The sequence below is a fragment of the Pristiophorus japonicus genome, chromosome 2 (genome assembly GCF_044704955.1).
Source record: "Pristiophorus japonicus isolate sPriJap1 chromosome 2, sPriJap1.hap1, whole genome shotgun sequence".
Classification (NCBI taxonomy): Eukaryota; Metazoa; Chordata; class Chondrichthyes; family Pristiophoridae; genus Pristiophorus; species Pristiophorus japonicus.
Genome location: NC_091978.1, coordinates 245,623,329 through 245,647,107, shown reverse-complemented (window position 1 = coordinate 245,647,107; position 23,779 = coordinate 245,623,329). Strand labels below are relative to the sequence as shown.

The window sequence follows — 23,779 nt, the reverse complement described above, 5'->3', positions numbered from 1 at the left end:
GAAGACATATCTGAGGCACTAGTATGGAAGGTTGCATCGTCAGAACAGTTGCGACAGAGAAACTGGGAGAATGTAATGGAGTCCTTGCGGAATGCGGGGTGGGAGTATAGTCCAGGTAGCTCGAACAGTCAGTGGGCTTATAGTGAATGTTTGTCAATAGACTATCCCTAGAAATAGAGACACAGAAGTCGAGGAAAGGAAGAGTCGAAGATGGATCATGTGAAGGTGAGGGAAGGGTGGAAATTGGATACACAGTGAATGAAATTTTCTAGTTCGTGGCGAGAGCAGGAAACGGCACCAATCCAGTAATCACTGAAAAAGAGGTGTACCGGATTAGGACTTGAACGAAGAACGCTCCACATATCCCACGAAAAGGTAGGCATAGCTGGGACCCATGCGGGTTCCCATAACAACACCTTTAATTTAGAGAATTCTCGATTCTCAATTTTTCTCCCCTTGTCCAGTCTCTTGCCACCTACATCCGTGACTCTTCCAATGCCCTCCGCCACTTAACAGTTTCCTGGCCCCAACCATCTCCTTTTCACTGGCCATCCAATCCCTCTACACTTCCATCCCCTACCAGGATGGCCTGAAGGTGCTCCGCTTCTTCCTCGAACAGAGGCCCAACCAGTTCCCCTTCCACCACCACCCTCCTCCGTTCTCAGAAAATCCAGTGGGAAAGGGCAACAACTCATTTTAGCAATTTGCACAAGATTCTAAAGAATTTAGGAAGGAAGAAAACTATTAACGAAAAAATGCAAAAACATAGGGGGCAAAAGAATTCTGTATTAGTTATAAATTCATCTTATTCCTTTACTCTTCACCTAAAGGCTATATTCTATAATTACGTCGTATATCCTTTAATCCATCTGATTATATAACTGTTGAATTTTTAAAAAACTATGCTCATCTGATAGGTTGGATCAAAGTGGAAAGATGTGGTCTCCAAGTGTATTCGAGGTCACTTCCAACCCCTGCTGTTGTTTTATGCTAATCCCTATGGTATACCGGTCAATACAGAGGATGCACCCAGACACGTCTTTCAGTCTGCTCACTGTAAAATGAATGGTGAGGATTCAGGTGGGTTTTGCATCTTTTTTTTTTATATAACAAAAACGACTCCATAAATTATTTTAGTTTCTAAGGGCTAGACTTTCCATTTCCTACCATTACTGCCCGTATCTCGGCGGTAATCAGGCGGTATGAACTTAACGAGTTTTCATTACCGCCGAGATCAAAAGCTGCTAGTTTCGGCTTTTTTTTCCCTCGGCAGTAGCGGTAGTGGGCAGCAGTGAGCAGGATACATCCCTCGTGTAAGGCCGGCTTCTGTTGCAACGGCCGTACTGCGCATGCGCGGTTTTTATCACTGCATTTCGGGGGTCAGCCCACGCATGTGCAGTTGAGGAAGGGAGGTGTAGAGAAGGAGAGGAGAAATCGCTTACAAGCAACCTGTTTAGAGATCTCTTGAGAACCTAAATATTATATTGCATACTATAGCTCTTCTGTGCTAAATATTGTATTGCATACGATAATAAAAACACACCCTTATATTATCAGAAATAAATATTACTATTTAGAAAAAAAAAATTATAATGGAAGATCAGTTGATGATCGAGGCCGAAGCAAAGGTAGGAGGGAGGAAGACGGCGAAGAGGTTCACCATGGATGCCCAAGCTGCCTTGGTCCACGAAATGAAGGCACGGTGGGACCAATTGACTTGGGGTGGTCGTGGCAAACGCAGCCCCCCTCCCCGTTTATCAATGTTATAAAAAAAAAAATTAAAATTTGTTTCAAATTTAATTTAAAAATAATTTATTATTTATTTTATTTGACAATTTTTTTTCTAAATTTAGAAAATGTTATTGAACTTAACAATTATTGTGCAGTGTCTCACTCACTTTTACAAAATGAGGGGTCAACAATCAATACAAGGGTTGCAAACATAGAAACATAGAAAATAGGTGCAGGAGTAGACCATTCGGCCCTTCGAGCCTGCACCACCATTCAGTAAGATCATGGCTGATCATTCAAATCAGTACCCCTTTCCTGCTTTCTCTCCATACCCCTTGATCACTTTAACCGTAAGGGCCATATCTAACTCCCTCTTGAATATATCCAATGAACTGGCATCAACAACAACTCTGCGGTAGGGAATTCCACAGGTTAACAACTCTGAGTGAAGAAGTTTCTCCTCATCTCAGTCTTAAATGGCTTACCTCTTATCCTTAGACTATGTCCCCTGGTTCTGGACTTCCCCATCATCGGGAACATTCTTCCTGCATCTAACCTGTCCAGTCCCGTCAAAATGTTTTGTTTCTATGAGATCCCCTCTTATCCTTCTAAACTCCTGTGAATACAGGCCCAGTCAATCCAGTCTCTCCTCATATGTCAGTCCTGTCATCCCAGGAATCAGTCTGGTGAACCTTCGCTGCACTCCCTCAATAGCAAGAACGTCCTTCCTCAGATTAGGAGACCAAAACTGAACACAATATTCCAGATGAGGCCTCACTAAGGCCCTGTACAACTGCAATAAGACCTCCCTGCTCCTATACTCAAATCCCCTAGCTATGAAGGCCAACATACCATTTGCCTTCGACACCTCCTGCTGTGCCTGCATGCTAACTTTCAATGACTGATGTACCATGACACCCAGGTCTCATTGCATCTCCCCTTTTCCTAATCTGCCGCCATTCAGATGATAATCTGCCTTTGTGTTTTTGCCACCAAAATGGATAATCTCACATTTATCCACATTGTACTGCATCTGCCATGCGTTTGCCCACTCACCTAACCTGTCCAAGTCACCCTGCAGCCTCTTAGTGTCCTCCTCACAGCTCACACCACCACCCAGCTTAGTGTCATCTGCAAGATATTGCACTCAATTACTTCATCTAATTCATTAATGTATATTGTAAATAGCTGGGGTCCCAGCACTGAGCCCTGCGGCACCCCACTAGTCACTGCCTGCCATTCTGAAAAGGACCCATTTATCCCGACTCTCTGCTTCCTGTCTGCCAACCAGTTCTCTATCCACGTCAGTACATTACCCCCAATACCATGTGCTTTAATTTTGCACACCAATCTCTTGTGCGGGACCTTGTCAAAAGCCTTTTGAAAGTCCAAATACACCACATCCACTGGTTCTCCCTTGGCCACTCTACCAGTTACATCCTCAAAAAATTCCAGAAGATTTGTCAAGCATGATTTCCCTTTCATAAATCCATGCTGACTTGGACCGATCATGTCACTGCTTTCCAAATGCGCTGCTATTTTATCTTTAACAATCGATTCCAACATTTTCCTCACTACTGATGTCAGGCTAACCGGTCTATAATTTTATTTTTTCTCTCTCCCTCCTTTCTTAAAAAGTGCTGTTACATTAGCTACCCTCCAGTCCATAGGAACTAATCCAGAGTCGATAGACTGTTGGAAAATGATCACCATTGCATCCTCTATTTCTAGGGCTACTTCGTTAAGTACTCTGGGATGCAGACTATCAGGCCCCGGGGATTTATCGGCCTTCAATCCCATCAATTTCCCGTCTAATAAGGATTTCCTTCAGTTCCTCCTTCTCACTAGACCCTCGGTCCCCTAGTATTTCCGGAAGGTTATTTGTGTCTCCCTTCATGAAGACAGAACCAAAATATTTGGTCCGCCACTTCTTTGTTCCCCATTATAAATTCACCTGAATCTGACCGCAAGGGATCTACGCTTGTCTTCAGTAATCTTTTTCTCTTCACATATCTATAGAAGCTCTTGCAGTCAGTTTTTATGTTGCCAGCAAGCTTCCTCTCATACTCTATTTTCCCCCTCCTAATTAAACTCTTTGTCCTCCTCTGCTGTATTATAAAATTCTCCCAATCCTCAAGTTTGCTGCTTTTTCTGGCCAATTTATATGCCTCTTCCTTGGATTTAACACTATCCTTAATTTCCCTTGTTAGCCATGGTGGAACCACCTTCCCAGTTTTATTTTTACTCCAGACAGGGATGTACAATTGTTGATCCATGTGATCTTTAAATGTCTGCCATTGCCTATCCACCGTCAACCCTTTAAGTATCACTCACCAGTCTATTCTAGCCAATTCACGTCTCATACCATTGAAGTTACCTTTCCTTAAGTTCTGGACCCTAGTCTCTGAATTAACTGTCAGTCTCCATCTTAATAAAGAATTCTACCATATTATGGTCACTCTTCCCCAAGGGGCCTCGCACAACAAGATTGCTAATTGGCCCTTTCTCATTACACATCACCCAGTCTAGGATGGCCAGCCCTCTAGTTGGTTCCTCGACATTGGTCTAGAAAACCATCTCTAATACACTCCAGGAAATCCTCCTCCACTGCATTGCTACCAGTTTGGTTAGCCCAATCAATATGTAGATTAAAGTCGCCCATGATTACTGCTGTACCTTTATTGCACGCATCCCTAATTTCTTGTTTGATGCTGTCCCCAACCTCACTATTACTGTTTGGTGGTCTGTGCACAACTCCCACTAGCGTTTTCTGCCCTTTGGTATTCTGTAGCTCCACCCATACCAATTCCACATGATCCAAGCCAATGTCCTTCCTTACTGTTGCATTAATTTCCTCTTTAACCAGCCACCCCACCTCCTTTTCCTTTCTGTCTATCCTTCCTGAATGTTGAATACCCCTGGATGTTGAGTTCCTAGCCTTGGTCACCCTGGAGCCATGTCTCCGTGATGCCAATTACATCATATCCATTAACTGCTATCTGCGCAATCAATTCGTCCACCCTATTACGAATACTTCTCGCATTGAGGTACAGAGCCTTCAGGCTTGTCTTTGTAACACACTTTGCCCCTTTAGAATTTTGCTGTAATGTGGCCCTTTTTGCTTTTTGCCTTGGGTTTCTCTGCCCTCCACTTTTACTTTTCTTCTTTCTATCTTTTGCTTCTGCCCCCATTCTACTTCCCTCTATCTCCCTGCATAGGTTCCCATCCCCCTGCTATATTAGTTTAACCCCTCCCCAACAGCACTAGCAAACAATGGCCATTTTAAGGTTTAAACTGAACTCTTACCGGTTCAAGCAAAGCATTCATTTATGAGCTGCTAACTTAACAGTTTTGCTGCAGCGTAACTACCACGGGGCTTCTCCTGCGGTGTAGGGGTGGGTGATGTCATGGGTTCATTGCCAGACCCCTCCTCCTCTTCCTCTTCCTCTTCCTCTTCCTCTTCCTCTTCCTCTTCCTCTTCCTCTTCCTCTTCCTCTTCCTCTTCTTCCTCTTCCTCTTCCTCTTCCTCCTTCCTCTTCCTCCTTCCTCTTCCGCTTCTTCCTCTGCCTCGTCCGCTCTGTCCTGAGGTGGTCCTGCAGTCCCCTGTGGCATTCCCTGTCCCCTTCTGATTGCCAAGTTGTGCAACATGCAACACACCACAATGAACTCTGCAATCTGCTCAGGGTGATATTACAAGCAGCCTGTTTAGAGATCCTTTGAGAACTTAAGAGAACTTAAATATTATATCCAGAGCGGTCCAGGCATCTGAAGCGCTGCTTCAGCACTCCAATTGTCGTTTCGATGAAAATTGCGTGTGGCTTTTTGGCTGTTATTGTATCGATGCTCGGCATCTGTCTGAGGCTTACGGAGGGGGGGTCAAGTTGCGAGGCCATATCCTTTGTCACCAAGCATCCAGCATTGACCTTGTGGCTGACTCTTAAAGGTCGGAGACGGTGCTCTCACACAAGATGTGCGCATCATGAATGCTCCCTGGAAAATTGGCATTTACTGCCATGATTATTTATTTGCTTGTGGTCAACAACGAGCTGCACACTCGGAGTGGAATCCCTTTCGGTTCCGAAACACCTCTTTATCCTCTAAAGGTGTTCGCAGGGCGATGTGCATACAGTCTATTGCACCCTGGACCTGAGGGAAGTTTGGTACTCTCGAGAAACTCAAAGCCCTCTCACTCTGTGCCTCCCTGGTCATTGGGAAGTTTACAAAGTCAAACCTTCGGGCGTAAAGCACTTCTGTCATGTGGCGAATGCAACAATGTGTAGCGTGCTGAGAGATGCAGCAAATGTCGCCAGCTGATGCTTGAAAGGAGCCCGATGCATAGAAGGAAAGTGCCGCAGTCACCTTAACCTCAACGGGAAGTGTGGTCCGGATGGTGTTGGTCGGCTGCAGATCTCCCTTAATTAGTTGGCATATTTCATTGATGACCTCCTTTTGGAAGCGCAGCCTTCTAACACATGCTTTATCGGACAGGTCCAGGTATGACCGCTTATCCCACTAAATGCTTTGGGTGTAAGGTCTCCTCCTCAGGAGTCTGCCACCTTTTTGATTGGCCACATAATGCGCTTCAATAAACCACCTTCCAGCTGTATTCTCTAGCATGTAATTAGTTAGCAGTTTTGGCTAAAAAATTGCAGGCCCCATTCCTTTAAGTCCTCTAAACTGTCAAAAATTACTCAGTTTTACTTAAAAGAACCAAAAAATTAAACTAGATACTCTACCCTCAGATTATAAGCATTGATTTGAAACACCCTTAAAGTACACTCAAGAATGATTGTAATGCTACATATAAGTAGAAACACAAAAGGTTAGTATGCAGGTACAGCAAGTGATCAGGAAGGCCAATGTAATCTTGGCCTTTATTGCAAAGGGGATGCAATATAAAAGCAAGGAAGTCTTGCTACAGTTATACAGGGTATTGGTAAGGCCACATCTGGAATACTGTGCACAATTTTGGTTTCCATATTTAAGAAAGGATATCCTTGCTTTGGAGGCAGTTCAGAGCAGGTTCACTAGGTTGATTCTGGAGATGAGGGGGTTGATTTATGAGGAAAGGTTGAGTAGGTTGGGCCTCTACTTAATTGAATTTAGAAGAATGAGGTGTGATCTTATCGAGACGTATAAGATTATGAGGGGGCTTGACGAGATGGACGCAGAGAGGATGTTTCCACTGATGGGGATGGGGGGGGGGGGGGGGGAGACTGGAACTAGGGGGCATAACCTTAGAATAAGGGGCCGCCCATTTAAAACTGAGCCTCACCTGGACTATTGTGTTCAGTTTTGGTCTCCTAATCTGAGGAAGGATGTTCTTGCTATTGATGGAGTGCAGCGAAGGTTCACCAAACTGATTCCTGGGATGGCGGGACTGACATATGAGGAGAGACAGGATCAACTGGGCCTTTATACATTGGAGTTTAGAAGGATGAGAGGGGATCTCATAGAAACTTATAAATTCTGACGAGACTGGACAGGTTAGATGCAGGAAGAATGTTCCCGATGATGGGGAAGTCCAGAACCAGGACCACAGTCTTGGGATAAGGGGTAGGCTTTTTAGGACTGAGATGAGGAGAAACTTCTTCACTCAGAGAGTTGTTAATTTGTGGAATTCACTGCCGCAGAGAGTTGTTGATGCCAGTTCATTGGATATATTCAAGAGGGAGTTAGATATGGCTCTTGCAGCTAAAGGAATTAAGGGGTATGAAGAGAAAGCAGGAAATGGGTACTGAGGGAATGATCAGCCATGATCTTATTGAATGGTGGTGCAGGCTCGAAGGGCCGAATGGCCTACTCCTGCACCTATTTTCTATGTTTCTATGAGATGAGGAGGAATTTCTTTTCTGAGGGTTGTAAATTGTGGAATTCACTGCCTCATAGAGCTGTGGAAGCTGGGTCATTAAATAAATTTAAGACAGATAGATAGTTTCTTAACCTATAACGGGTTATGGGCAGCAGGCAGGGACGTGGACCTGAGTCCATGATTGGATCAGCCTCAATCGTATTGAATGGCGGAGCAGGCTCGAGAGACCATATGGCCTACTCCTATTTCTTATGTTCTTTAGAAGCAGCCTTTTCTTCAAATACATCCGTTTTAAAACATGGCGTCCATACTGCTGGGTTAAGGTCAGGTAAGTGCAGCTTTCTCAGGGCGGTAGAAAATGCCGGCAGAATGCCGAAATTAGCACACGGTGGTAATATGGGTTGTAATTGGGCGGTGCACATTGAAGTGCATGGAAAATCACCTGCAGCTGATGGGCAGGCGATTCAGTTTACTGCCAGCGATAATAGGCAGCCAAAATTACCGCTGGCGGTAAGTGGCCGTTAGTTCCTACTAAAAGCGAATAATGGACAGTAATGGTCTTTTTAAAAAAAAAGGGAAAATAGGTGGAATGTTGCCGAAAGTCTAGCCCTAAATGCTTAAGTTTTCATAGGTATGTCAAGCATTGTAATTTTTCTGATTCTATTTGCAATTCATCAAAGTTTATCCTTCATTTTATGTTGCAACTAAATCTGCAAGATGTTCATCATTGAGGAAATGTTTATTTTTATTCAGTTTGCACAGTCTCGTCAATTATCAAGAAAAATATGGGGTAACTTCAAAAATATATTATTGTTGAAATGCTACCAGTAGCTCTTTCTTTATATTTGGTGTACAAAGTGTCAGCTTGACTCCGTGTTAGCACTCTCACCTCCTGAGTTAAGGGGTTATGGGTCCACTCCAGAACTTGAGCACCTAATCTAGGCTGATACTTCTGTGCAGTCCCTGTGAAGTGCTGCATTGGTTTATCTTTCGTTAAACCAAAGCTCATCTATTTCAGGTTGATGTAAAAGATCCAGTTCAATTTTCTGAAGAATAGTTTCCCAGTTTTCTGGCAAACATTTAAACATCAACCAACACCAGTAAAACAGATTAACCAGGCATTCATCTCATTACTCTTGGTACATGTGGTGGTTAAACAATTAAGGAAAGGATGTTGGATTACTTGCAATAGATATTCTCTTCCTCATTCTTTGAAAGGAGCTCAATTTCCAAGTAGAAATATTGGGCCCAAGTTTCGAGCTGCGCCTAGAACGGCGCAGTCCCAACCTGGACGCCCGTTTTTCGCGCCACAAAGTGCGCCTAAAAAAAATTTCCAGATTCTCCAGCTCCCTGCAGGTCCTCCGGCTCTTGGCGCTGCGCAGCAGGAGCGGAGCTAAGTCCCTGCACTGAAAACAGTGCCGGGACCTCTGCACATGCGCGCTACAGTGGGCGCTCATGTGCAGTAGCTCCAGGCGCGCAAAACTGTGTGGGAGGGGCCTCACTGGGGCTGCGAATAAGGCTCCTCCCACGCCCAGCTCCTGCTTCCTCCCGACCCGGCTCGACTCCCGCTCCCCCCCCCCCCCCCCCCCCGGATCGGACCCGACTCCCGCTTCCCCCGACACTGACCCAACTCCCGCACCCCCCAGCCCCCGGACTGGACCCGACCTGACCTCCCTCTCCCTCCCTCCCCGAGACCCGAACCGACCTCCCTCCCACCACCGCCCCCGACCCGCGCTCCCCCCCCCCCCCCCGACCCGACCCAACGTCACCTACCTGTAAATCTGGTGCTGGGGACGGGCCCTGCCCAAAGTCTTGGGCCCGGCCCGTTCAGGCCCCCCCCCCCAAATCTTTCTCCTTCCGCCCCCCCCCCCCCATCCCCATCTCCTTCTCCCCCCCCCATCCCCATCTCCTTCTCCCCCCCCCATCCCCATCTCCTTCTCCCCCCCCCATCCCATCTCCTTCTCCCCCCCCCCCATCCCATCTCCTTCTCCCCCCCCCCATCCCCATCTCCTTCTCCCTCCCCCCCCATCTCCTTCTCTTCCCCCCCCCCCATCTCCTTCTCTCCCCCCCCCCATCTCCTTCTCCCCCCCCCCCCCATCTCCTTCTCTCCCCCCCCCATCTCCTTCTCTCCCCCCCCCCATCTCCTTCTCTCCCCCCCCATCTCCTTCTCTCCCCCCCCCCATCTCCTTCTCTTCCCCCCCCCCATCTCCTTCTCTTCCCCCCCCCCCATCTCCTTCTCTTCCCCCCCCCATCTCCTTCTCTTCCCCCCCCCCATCTCCTTCTCTTCCCCCCCCCCCCATCTCCTTCTCTTCCCCCCCCCCCATCTCCTTCTCTCCCCCCCCCCCCATCTCCTTCTCTCCTCCCCCCATCTCCTTCTCTCCCCCCCCCCAATCTCCTTCTCTCCCCCCCCCCCCAATCTCCTTCTCTCCCCCCCCCATCTCCTTCTCTCCCCCCCCCCCATCTCCTTCTCTCCCCCCCCCCCATCTCCTTCTCTCCCCCCCCCATCTCCTTCTCTCCCCCCCCCCATCTCCTTCTCTCCCCCCCCCATCTCCTTCTCTCCCCCCCCCCCATCTCCTTCTCTCCCCCCCCCATCTCCTTCTCTCCCCCCCCCATCTCCTTCTCTCCCCCCCCCCCATCTCCTTCTCTCCCCCCCCCCATCTCCTTCCTCCCCCCCCCCATCTCCTTCTCTCCCCCCCCCCCATCTCCTTCTCTTCCCCCCCCCCCCCATCTCCTTCTCTTCCCCCCCCCCCATCTCCTTCTCTTCCCCCCCCCCCATCTCCTTCTCTTCCCCCCCCCCATCTCCTTCTCTCCCCCCCCCATCTCCTTCTCTTCCCCCCTTCCCCCCCCCATCTCCTTCTCTCCCCCCCCCATCTGCTTCTCTCCCCCCCCCCCCATCTCCTTCTCTCCCCCCCCCATCTCCTTCTCTCCCCCCCCCATCTCCTTCTCTTCCCCCCCCCCCCCATCTCCTTCCCCCCCCCCCATCTCCTTCCCCCCCCCCCATCTCCTTCCCCCCCCCCCCATCTCCTTCCCCCCCCCCATCTCCTTCCCCCCCCCCCCATCTCCTTCCCCCCCCCCCCATCTCCTTCCCCCCCCCCCCCATCTCCTTCCCCCCCCCCCCCATCTCCTTCCCCCCCCCCCCATCTCCTTCCCCCCCCCCATCTCCTTCCCCCCCCCCCCCATCTCCTTCTCCTTCTCTCTCTTCCCCCCCCCCCCCCCATCTCCTTCTCTTCTCCCCCCCATCTCCTTCTCTTCTCCTCCCCATCTCCTTCTCTTCTCCTCCCCCCCCCCCCCATCTCCTTCCTTCTCTCCCCCATCTCCTTCTCTTCTCCCCCCCCCCCCATCTCCTTCTCTTCTCCCCCCCCCCCCCCATCTCCTTCCTTCTCTCCCCCCCCCCCCATCTCCTTCCTTCTCTCCCCCCCCCCCCTCCATCTCCCCCCTTCTCTCCCCTTCTCCCCCCTTCCCTCCCCCCCTCTCTCCCTCTCCTCTCGCTGTCAGAAACACAGACACTGACAGACAGAGAATGAGAGACACAGACAGACAGAGAGAGATACACTGTCGGGGGGTATCCCAGCACGCTGTTGGAGGGCTCCCGGTGCTGTAGTCAGTAAGTAGAAAATGTTTTATTTATTGATTTTTAAAAAAAAATTATTTCTTAATTTTTCTTGATTAATTTATTTGTTGATTTATTGATGTTTTTATCATTTATTATTGATGATGGCTCTTTATTTGTAAAACTGAAGTGTTTAATGTTTGTAAACTTCCCTTTAAACCCCCCCCCCCCCCCATTCCCTACGCCTGATTTGTAACCTACGCCTGATTTTCTAAAGTGTAGACAAGGTACAAAAATCTTCACTTACTCCATTCTAAGTTAGTTTGGAGTAAGTTTTCACTGCCGAAACTTTGAAAACAGGCGTAAGTGGCCGGACACGCCCCCTTTTGAAAAAAAAATTCTGTTCCAAAGTGAAACTGTTCTAACTGATGAGAACTGGAGCAAACTAAATGGCGAGAATTCCGATTTCGAAGATACTCCGTTCTACACCAGTTGCTCCTTAAAAAAAAAAAAAAAATAAATAAATAAATAAATAAATAAATAAATAAATAAAATAAAAAATCAGGAGCAAATCATGTCGAAACTTGGGGCCATTCTGTCCAACCTACCGCTTGATTCTTTGGTTGCCGAGAAGAACAAAGTTAGTTGAAGAACAAAGACTAGGGCTCAGAATTGAAGCTTGTTTACAGCAGGGGAGGAAATTCATTTGGCAAATAGAAGTTATTGGAGTTCATTTTCACGGCCTTTGCCTGACGTTAACTGGCAGTAACGACCTCAAAATGGGGTCAGAAGCCTTACTACCCCATTAACACAGGCAATGCAGCCGGCTTCATTTTGAAAGGGGATCCAAAGCGCCTGCATGTTTCAGACGATGGGCTCCTTTTAATATAGAAATCAGGGTTCTAATATATCAATAGGGCCTCGGTCGGTCGTACAAAAGTCAAATTTAATGGTGTTTTTTCTAGTAGATCTTTATTTATACCATACAGTACACTTAATGCACAATGGTGTTCAGCAGAACTATTTTTTCTGTGATGTATTTGTGTCTTGCTTGATGGCTGGTTTGATTCCTGCACATCTAAATGTTCTCTGCATGTTTGATGTAACAGAAAAAGACATGCAAATTTCTGCTGCTAGAATGGCTGACTATGAGAAGGAAAATGGAACTGAAGGGCATTCATCAAAAACCAGTGGACCAAAAGTGCCTCTAAAACAATCATCTAATGCTAAAGGAGGTTTCCAGAGAGGCTATATTCAAGATAGTAGAGGTCGAGGGCTAAGTAAGTAATTGATTATCTTGTGGAACGGTTCATTTTAAGGCTTGGATACTATATTGATGGTAATAGGCAGGGCTCCTAGAGTTCTGCAGCACTTCAAAGCTAATTTTTTCAGCATCCCCACCAAATTCCGCAACGTGTCGAAGGTGTAGATTCTACAGCAAGTCTGTCCGGTATTTGGAGACTGGTAGCTAAAGTGGTGGCTTTTCTTCAGGAAAATTGTGCATTTCTAAACTTAGTTTACCATTTATAGCCTTAAATGTTGGCGAGATGTTTACAGTAATAGCTAACAACTCAACATTGAGGTGTCGCATCTGACTTTTAAACTACCCAGGTGTAACTGCTAGGTAGTAAGTGGCTGTGATGTGTTTAGTAACTGATGAATATCTAATATACCAATCTACTAATCCCTATTGATTTTCAGTTTGTTAAGCTCTATGTACTTTACACTTTCATGGTTGTCTGCTGTATTGGACTCTGTCTCCCTGGAATTTTTAATTTGCTGTCAATAGATGTTACTAGTTCTCTTATTTATAGAAAATAGGTACAGGAATAGGCCATTCGGCCCTTCGAGCCTGCACCGCCATTCAATAAGATCATGGCTGATCATCCCTTCAGTACCCCTTTCCTGCTTTCTCTCCATACCCCTTGATCCCCTTAACCGTAAGGGCCATATCTAACTCCCTCTTGAATATATCCAGTGAACTGGCATCAACAACTCTCTGCGGCAGGGAATTCTACAGGTTAACAACTCTGAGTGAAGAAGTTTCTCCTCATCTCAGGCCTAAATGGCCTATCCCTTATCCTAAGACTATGTCCCCTGGTTCTGGACTTCCCCAACATCGGGAACATTCTTCCCACATCTATCCTGTCCAGTCCCGTCAGAATCTTTTATGTTTCTATGAGATCCCTCTCATCCTTCTAAACTCCAGAGAATAAAGGCCCAGTTGATCCAGTTTCTCCTCATGTGACATCCCTGGAATCAGTCTGGTGAACCTTCGCTGCACTCCCTCAATAGCAAGAATGTCCTTCCTCAGATGAGGAGACCAAAACTGAACACAATATTCCAGGTGAGGCCTCACCAAGGCCCTGTACAGCTGCATTAAGATCTCCCTGCTTCTATATTCAAATCCCCTAGCTATGAAGGCCAACATACCATTTACCGCCTGCTGCACCTGCATGCCCACTTTCAGTGACTGATGGACCATGACTCCCAGGTCTCGCTGCACCTCCCCTTTTCCTAGTCAACCGCCATTCAGATAATATTCTGCCTTCGTGTTTTTGCCACCAAAATGGATAAACTCACATTTATCCACATTATACTGTATCTGCCATGTATTTGTCCACTCACCTAACCTGTCCAAGTCACCCTGCAACTTCTTAGCGACCTCCTCACAGCTGTCACCACCACCCAGTTTAGTGTCATGCGCAAACTTGGAGATATTACACTCTATTCCTTCATCTAAATCGTTAATGTACCTTGTAAAGAGCTGGGGTCCCAGCATTGAGCCCTGCAGCACTCCACTAGTCACTGCCTGCCATTCTGAAAAGGACCTGTTTATCCCGACTCTCTGCTTCCTGTCTGCCAACCAGTTCCCTATCCACGTCAGTATATTACCCCCAATACCATGTGCTTTGATTTTGCACACCAATCTCTTGTGCGGGACCTTGTCAAAAGCCTTTTGAAAGTCCAAATACACCACATCCACTGGTTCTCCCTTGTCTACTCTACCAGTTACATCCTCAAAAAATTTCAGAAGTTTCGTCAAGCATGATTTCCCTTTCATAAATCCATGCTGAATTGGTCTGATCCTGTCAGTGCTTTCCAAATGCACTGCTATTTCATGCTTAATGATTAATTCCAACATTTTCCCCACTACTGATGTCAGGCTGATAATTACCCATTTTCTCTCTTTCCCCCCACTTTTTAAAAAAAGTGGTGTTACATTAGCTACCCTCCAGTCCATAGGAACTGATCCAGAGTCGATAGACTGTTGGAAAATGATCACCAATGCATCCACTATTTCTAGGGCCACTTCCTCGAGTACTCTGGGATGCAGACTATCAGGCCCCGGGGATTTATCGGCCTTCAATCCCATCAATTTCCCTAACACAATTTCCCACCTAATAAGGATATCCTTCAGTTCCTCCTTCTCACTAGACCCACTGTCCCCTAGTACTTTCGGAAGGTTATTTGTATCTTCCTTCGTGAAGACAGAACCAAAGTATTGGTTCAGTTGATCTGCCATTTCTTTGTTCCCCATTATAAATTCACCTGAATCCGACTGCAAGAGACCTACGTTTGTCTTTACTAATCTTTTTCTCTTCACACATTTATAGAAGCTTTTGCAGTCAGTTTTTATATTCCCTGCAAGCTTCCTCTCATACTCTATTTTTCCCCCTCTTAATTAAACCCTTTGTCGTCCTCTGTTGAATTCTAAATTTCTCCCAGTCCTCAGGTTTGTTGCTTTTTCTAGCCAATTTATATGCCACTTCCTTGGCTTTAACACTATCCTTTAATTTCCTTTGTTAACCAATGGTTGAGCCACCTTCACAGTTTTATTTTTACTCCAGACAGGGATGAACAATTGCTGAAGTTCATCCATGTGATCTTTAAATGTTTGCCATTGCCTATACACCGTCAACCCTTTGAGTATCCTTTGCCAGTCTATTCTAGCCAATTCATGCCTCATTCCGTCGAAGTTACCTTTCCTTAAGTTCAGACTCTAGTTTCCAAATTAACTTTGTCGCTCACCATCTTAATAAGGAATTCTACCATATTATGGTCACTTTTCCCCAAAGGACCTCGCACAACAAGATTGCTAATTGTTCCCTTCACATTACACATTACCCAGTCTAGGATGGCCAGCTCCCTGGTTGATTCCTTGGTCTAGAAAACCATCCCTAATACACTCCAGGAAATCCTCCTCCACTGCATTGCTATCAGTTAGGTTAGCCCAATCAATATCTAGATTAAAGTCGCCCATGATTACTGCTGTACCTTTATTGCACACATCCCTTATTTCTTGTTTGATGCTGTCCCCAACCTCACTACTACTATTAGGTGGTCTATACACAACTCCCACTAGCGTTTTCTGTCCTTTGGAATTCCGCAGCTCCACCCATACTGATTCCACATCATCCAGGCTAATGTCCTTCCTTACAATTGCTTTGATTTCTTCTTTAACCAGCAACGCCACCCCGCCTCCTTTTCCTTTCTGTCTATCCTTTCTAAATGCTGAATACCCTTGGATATTGAGTTCCCAGCCTTGGTCACCCTGGAGCCATGTCTCCGTGATGCCGATCACATCGTATCCGTTAACTGCTATCTGCGCAGTTAATTCATCCACCTCATTACGAACACTCCTCGCATTGAGGCACAGAGCCTTCAGGCTTGTTTTTTAACACACTTTGCCCCTTTTAGAATTTTGCTGTAATGTGGCCCTTTTTGTTTTTTGCCTTGGATTTCTCTACCCTCCACTTTTACTATTCTCCTTTCTATATTTTGCTTCTGACTCCATTTTATTTCTCTCTGTCTCCCTGCATAGGTTCCCATCCCCCTGCCATATTAGTTTAACTCCTCCCCAACAGCACTAGCAAACATTCCCTCTCGGACATTGGTTCTGGTCCTGCCCAGGTGCAGACCGTCTGTTTTGTACTGGTCCCACCTCCCCCAGAACCGGTTCCAATGTCCCAGGAATTTGAATCCCTCCCTTCTGCACCACTCCTCAAGCCACATATTCATCTGAGCTATTCTGCGATTCCTACTCTGACTAGTACGTGGCACTGGTAGCAATCCTGAGATTACTACTTTTGAGGTCCTACATTTTAATTCAGGAACACATCTCGTTTTTTTACCTATATGCACCACGACAACTGGCTGTTCACCCTCCCTTTTCGGAATATCCTGCACCCGCTCCAAGTCATCCTTGACCCTTGCACCAGGAGGGCAACATACCATCCTGGAGTCACGGTTGCGGCCGCAGAAACGTCTATCTATTCCCCTTACAATTGAATCTCCTATCACTATCACTCTCCCACTCTTTTTCCTGCCCTCCTGTGCAGCAGAGCCAGCCATGGTGCCATGAATTTCGCTGCTGCTGCCCTCCCCTGATGAGTCAACCCCTCAAAAGTACCCAAAGTGATGTATCTGTTTTGCAGGGGGATGACCACAAGGGACCCCTGCACTACCTTCCTTGCACTGCTCTTCCTGTTGGTCTTTCATTCCCTTTCTGGCTGTGTACCCTTTACCTGCAGTAAGACCAACTCACTAAACGTGCTATTCACATCATTCTCAGCATCGTGGATGCTCCAGAGTTCATCCACCCGCAGCTCCAGTGCCGCAATGCGGTCCGTCAGGAGCTGCAGGCAGATGCACTTCCCGCACACGTCGTCGTCAGGGACACCGGAAGCGTCCCTGACTTCCCACATAGTACAGGAGGAGCATAACACATGTCCGAGCTCTCCTGCCATGACTTAACCCTTAGATACACTTAAATTGGCAACAACAATGTTAAAAGGTTACTTACTGACATAAAAAGAAAAAGAAAAACTACTTGCCAATCACTTACCCTCTTGGCTGTGACGTCACCTTTCGTTTTCTTTCTACTTCTTTTTCGCCTTCTCCCTGTAGCTGCACAAGCACGCCTTTATAGGTCTCTGCCGATCCCCGGGCTCACGCCTCAGCGACCACGAACTCCCGCTGCCTCTCGCGGCCTTTATAGGCCTCCGCCGATCCCTGGACTCACGCCTCAGCGACCACGAACTCTCGCTGCCTCTCGCAGCCTTTATAGGCCTCTGCTGATCCCCGGACTCACGCCTCAGCGACCACGAACTCCCGCTGCCTCTCGCGGCCTTTATAGGCCTCCGCCGATCCCTGGACTCACGCCTCAGCGACCACGAACTCTCGCTGCCTCTCGCAGCCTTTATAGGCCTCTGCTGATCCCCGGACTCACGCCTCAGCGACCACGAACTCCCGCTGCCTCTCGTGGCCTTTATAGGCCTCTGCCGATCCCCGGACTCACGCCTCAGGTATACAGTATGCTAGCTACCACTAGGGATTATCAAAACATAAGGGGGACGAAATTGCCCCATGCCCCGTTATGGCACTAAATTTGAATTAAATGAAAATTTAACGCCCGGCGAGATGGACAGCTAAATGTCCCGGAATTGGGGTCGTTGAATCTAAAAAAATCTGTGGGCCGGTATCTGAGGTGGAAATCACCTCCGCAGGACAATAGTGGAGCGATCGGGGGCGGAAGCGCAGCGCTGATAACGTCAGTGCCACGCTGACATGACGAGTCACCAACATCGCTCCCCTTTTAAAGGGGAGGGTCTCTGCGAACTCTACAGCCATTTTCCAGGTGTCCACTCTGTCACCAGGGAGGGTTTCGACTAGACCAGCGGATCAAGAGGGGGTGCAGGGCTGCATGTTGGTGCCCAGCTGAACCAGCGGCTGCCATTGTCGGGCCAACTGCAAAGTCAACCGACAAAAAAAAAAGGTGCCGGCTGCGGCGCAAACCCTTCCCTTTAAGGGCGGACAGGGCACCACAGTTTTGCGACCGGCAAAGCTGTCGGTGACATCGCCCCGTGCCAACCTCATTCCCGTGGGGCAATTTCCCACACGAGGCATAAAGGGGTCGGTATGGGATAAGGTGTCGACGAGCACAGCGATTACATCATCGCCATGTGTGCCGCTGCCCGGGGTGAAAACTACTGGGCATGGCGCAACAGTTTTCGCCGCATCATCCTGGTGCAATTCCGGCTGGATTGCTTCCGCCACCTGCCCCTGGGCGAAAAGTCCTCCCAGAGGCGCTAACGGGCCTTTCGGAAAGAGGCAATTTCGGCCTCGAGATCTCTTTGTAGGTTTGTTAATAGATACATTACCAGCTCTCTGTTAGCTCTGACAATTTCTTGAACTTGAAAAGCATTTATTGAACTGCTATCAGATGCCTATGCTCAAACTTAATTAGAAGCCTTGCTAATTTACACTAATTTGTCAGCACATACGAACAATGACAGACAGGTAAAGACCATCGAGCCTGTCCCCCACAATTGCGATATCTTGTGTATCACAACGTATGCACTCCACCCTGTGATCTCCTGGGAGAGGAAAAAAAAAACAGGCCAATTTGGGGGGAAAATATATGGGAAATTCTTCTCCGACCCATCCAGGCGATCGAAACTAGTCCAGGAGATCACTCTGGCCCTGAAATCCATGCAGTATCGACCTTCTGTAAGAGGTGATCGCTGCAGGCAGAAACCAATCCAGCTCAGTAATTTTAAAAGAGCTGAATGATATTTCCTTAAATTTGACTAGCAATTTTGTGATATCAAATTAGAAAATTCTTGGTTTATGAGAGTGAAAGAGAAAATCTTAATTTTTTTTATACTTGAGGCCAGAAAATAATGGTATTAAATTTGCATAGTTTTATATAGAAATTACAACAGAAAAAAGCCCTTGGATCCGACCAGTCTTGTGTTGGTGCTTATCCTACTCATGAACAGTATTCCTAATTTCATGTGCCTGCTATATTCTCAGGTCCCTTTTATTCCCTTTCAACCACTCATCTGACATATTCTTAATGTTAACATGGTCACGCTTCAATCACTAACTTTGGTAGTGCATTCAAGTCTTGCAACCCTCTGTATATAAAAAAAACAAATACTTTTCCTGCTCTCTGTCCTAACACTCTCGTATTTAATCTTGTAGCTTTGTCCCCTTGTACTAGACTTCTGAACCACTATTATTTTACTCTCGTGTCCCATCCTTTCATAAATTTAAGCACTTGTATCAAATCGCCCTTTAATTATCTCCATTTTAATGACAGTAGCTACAAGTTTTTTTTCATATTTGTTTCCTCATCGGGCAGCATTTAGTGAATCTACACTGTACTCTTGCTTCAATGGCCTGTAATTTGGGGTCAGCAGCAAAGCAAAGGGGTTCACCCCCAATGACTGCTACCCCAACTTCAGGCTTTCTGATCAGGATTTAGCGCGTGCGCATCCTAAAGTTGCGGTCAGTTTCAAAGGGGTAATAACAGCAAATGCTGTTTTTTTACCCACCGCAAATTCCGGGCCAATATCTTTCAAAATAGTGTAGAGCCTAAAACTGCACATACTACTCCAACTGAGGTTTTATATGGATTCGCTAGGACATCTCAAACTTCTATATACTATATCTTTTGCCATAAATCCGAGTATTCCATTAGTTTTTTTCGAAGTACTGCATTTAATGTCTTGTGAATCTGAACCCCAAATCTCTGTGCTTCTACATTGCGTAGCTTGCCCCCATTCAAATTATAATTAATTTATTTTAATCAAAATGTACTACAGGTTGAAACTCCCTTATCCGGGACCTGGCCTGTCCTGAACGAGAGACTTTGTTGGATGAGGGGAGGTCACGTGTTTGGGTGGACTGCACCTTTAAGTGCTGTTGCTAGGATAAGTATGTGTGTGTGCTGATTGGCTGACTGACTCACTATCGGTTCAGCCAATCAGTGTGCAGGGAATCCCGAAGAGTCTGCCTGATCCCCCGGAGGGAGTGCTGTGGGGAGTGGCGGCTGGCCCGAGGACTGTGGTTTCAGGACTTCCAGCAGGGCGAGGAGGAGGAGGCAGCCGGTTGAGGAAAAAGATTATATTGGTGAGAAGGATTTTGACAGTTGCGTTCTGCTCATGCGCCACCTGCCGGCCGGGAATCGTCCCAGACGAGGGGTGGTACCGGATAAGTGAGTCCCAGATAAGAGGTGTTCAATCTGTACCTCATATTTACTGATACTGCATTTCATCTGCCACTTTTTTGCCCATTCTACCACTTGCCAATATCCCTTTGCAGTTTCCTTTTGGTTCTTAATTATTTACTATACTTCCCTATTTTAGTATTGTCTACATATTTGAACACTACTTTCTTTAGCCCCATATTGAAATCATTGACAGTTAACACAAGTTCAATTAGGTAGCATAGAAAAGAGATCAAGTAAGAATTTATTTCTGATTTTCTCAAAATATAAGTTTTTATTTCAAGTTGACACTTGAAAGGTTACCTTTAGTAAACCAATTATTTTTTTAAAAAGCTTAGATTAAATTTTTGAACTAAGTTTTTTAAAGGTGGATGTGTTCACAGCTTTCTGCGGAGTTGTTTAAAATGACAATACAATCCGAGAACTGAAGTAATTGCAAATGTGAATTGTTGAGTGACTTGTATTTATTGATGTATAATATTTCCTTTTTGCTTTGTACTCACTGCCAACTTCTCAGCCCAAAAATAATGCCAAAGTCAAATGTGCAACAAATGATTAAAACATTGCCAAATATGTTGCTTGTTGGCCAACAATTTAGGACATTATGAACCTTGTAACAATCACAAAAATTCATGAACAAATGCTTTTTTTTTACACGTGTTTTTATACCCTTTAACTTGTGACAATAAAAAGCAGCTGTAAGTCCAAATACAGTATTTTGTGATGTAGGGAAGAACAGTTTATTTTCATTTTGTTGCGTAAAGTTTATTTGGTGTACTACTGTATTGACCAAAAAAGTACCCTATCTGTGTTTTTGCAGTTAAAGTGTTTCCTGATGAAAAACTTTCTCGGCTGCGAGAGCATTCAAAAGAGTGTGCTCAAAAGCCACATAATGCAAGGAACTCTTCACATCTCCAGAAAAAAGAAAATGATAAGCCAACAAAAAGAGCTGACTATGGCAGGCAGAGAGGTTAGTGTTTTTATGTGCTTATTTTACTTTTGAAATTAAAACTCTGATTCTGTGAATAATTAAACTTACCAACTGAAGTACTGGCATTGTTTTTGAAAGCTTTCTTGCTATTGCCCAAGTTTAAAAGCAATGAATTAAATGTTTTCTTGCTGCCGCAGCCTTCTGATTTAGACCAATGCTTCTATTCCTTTTGATGGCTATTATTGGAAGTCCTAATCCAAATTATGTGCATTTTTACTGACTTGCATGAAATTTGGTGAAGCATTCTCAAAATGAGTGCTTATAAGAAGGTAATTTTTAGGGTGGTGGCTAATTGATTTGGGCTACACTAAAGATGTTGCATTGCATCTGTTAGAGCATGGAGAATCTGCACCTGTGTAGAGCAGTTGTCACAGCAGACTTACTTCGAAAGGATTTAAGATAGAAGTATTTCTGTTTCACTGTTGTTTTGGAATATATGAAACATAGAAATTAGGTGCAGGAGCAGGCCATTTGGCCTTTTGAGTCTGCACCGCCATTCAATAAGATCATAGCTGATCATTCAACCTCAGTACCCCTTTTCTGCTTTCTCTCCATACCCCTTGATCCCTTTGGCCATAAGGGCCATATCTAACTAACTCCCTTTTGAATATATCTAACGCACTGGCCTCAACAACTTCCTGCAGTAGAGAATTCCACAGGTTAACCACTCTCTGAGTGATGAAGTTTCTCCTCATCTCGCTCCTAAATGGCTTACCCCTTATTCTTAGACTGTGACCCCTGGTTCTGGAACTCCCCAGCAACAGGAACATTCTTCCTGCCTCTAACCTGTCCAATCCTGTCAGAATTTTATATGTTTCTATGAGATCCCCTCTCATTCATCTAAACTCCAGTGGATACAAGCCCACTTGATCCAGTCTCTCCTCATATGTCAGTCCTGCTATCCCGGGAATCAAATCTGGTGAACCTTCGCTGTACTCGCTCAATAGTAAGAACGTCCTTCCTCCGATTAGGAGACCAAAACTGAACACAATATTCCAGGTGTGGCCTCACCAAGGCTCTGTACCTTCCTGCTTCTACACTCAAATCCTCTAGCTATGAAGGCCAGCATACCATTTGCCGCCTTCACCGCCTGCTGTACCTGCATGCCAAACTTCAATGACTGATGTACCATGACACCCAGGTCTCGTTGCACCTCCCCTTTTCCTAATCTGTCATCATTCAGATAATCTGTCTTCCTGTTTTTGCCACCAAAGTGGATAACCTCATATTTATTTACATTATACTGCATCTGCCATGCATTTGTCCACTCACCTAACCTGTTCAAGCCACCCTGCAGCCTCTTAGCATCCTCCTCACAGCTCACACTGCCACCCAGCTTAGTGTCATCTGCAAACTTGGAGATATTACATTCAATTCCTTCATCTAAATCATTGATGTATATTGTAAATAGATGGGGTCCCAGCACTGAACCCTGCGGCACCCCACTGATCACTGCCTGCCATTCTGAAAAGGACCCGTTTATTCCTACTCTTTGCTTCCTGTCTACTAACCAGTTCTCTATCCACATCAATACATTACCCCCAATATCATGTGCTTTAATTTTGCACACTAATCTCTTGTGTGGGACCTTGTCAAAAGCCTTTTGCTAGAGAGCTTATTTGTAACTTTAATTTGCTATATATATAATATATATATATATTATATATACAGATACTTTTCCCTCAACAAATTATTCATTTGAGTGCTTATGAAGGCCCAATTTGCAATTTAAAAAGCTGCTTTTACACATAAACTGATTATTAAACGGTCATTTCGCAAACATAAATTTTTTGATGCGTTTTCATGTGATGATCAAGTGAACATTTTTCTATTCAGTACCCTAGTATTTTTGATCTGAACTTATTGAATATTGCATGCACAAAATAATAAAACATCAAAAAGTTGGATTCTGCTCAGGTGGTGAATCCATTATCTGTTAGTGGTACTTCCCTTGGAGCGTCAGGCTCGGGCAATTAATTGCTCTACATTGTTTCTAGAAATGTCAGTAGAACAAAGCGATCACCATTAATGCTGCAGCGTTTTAAACTGGGTGTACTGACTGGTTCAAATATAACTGAAAAATTGCCTAGGAAGTACAGAATGAATTGCAATAAGGTACACATATTACCCCTCAATGTAGGCTAATACAGGAAAACTATCTTTTCATTGGAAACCGGATTGAGATGCATGAAAATTACCACAACTGTCCAAAGTAATGAAAACGTATTATGGCGATCCCTGGTAAAATAGATGAATCTGGAGATTTGGGACCACCTAATAATAATCTTTTGTATAGCTGAATAGATGGAGATTACTATCATCCAGGATCATATTTCTGTGAATTAAATTATACCACATCCATTTCCATTGAAAATTTTCAAGGTAAAGAACAGGATCCATGTCCACATAAAGGCCATCTCTTATTCCTGAACACGCATTTATATATGCATTTTTCATAACTTAAAGGTACCAGCAGACACAGCTAAACCTATAGAGGTACTATCTTACTGTTACGACAAACTATGGTCCTTTAACATCATGGCAATAAGCAGATCCTACTTCTGTACCTCACGGGAAGGATCCGTTCTCTGGGGTATAAATATTGCTTCTAAATCTGAAGACTTTCTGGTTGATTATTGATAGCTCATCTCTTGTTTCACCCCCTCCCCTTTAATCTGG

The 23,779-nt window shown here is 45.6% G+C and overlaps 1 protein-coding gene across 1 annotated transcript in view; it reads left to right on the top strand.

Moving 5' to 3' along the window:
- Positions 1–23,779, top strand: part of LOC139245193 (inactive ubiquitin carboxyl-terminal hydrolase 53-like) — a 167,579-nt gene that overhangs the window by 84,958 nt on the left and 58,842 nt on the right. The window contains exons 9-11 of the mRNA XM_070871130.1: positions 918–1,080; positions 12,203–12,373; positions 20,930–21,079. Of these exons, the coding sequence (XP_070727231.1) occupies positions 918–1,080; positions 12,203–12,373; positions 20,930–21,079 (484 nt within the window). The remainder of the gene's footprint in view (positions 1–917; positions 1,081–12,202; positions 12,374–20,929; positions 21,080–23,779) is intronic.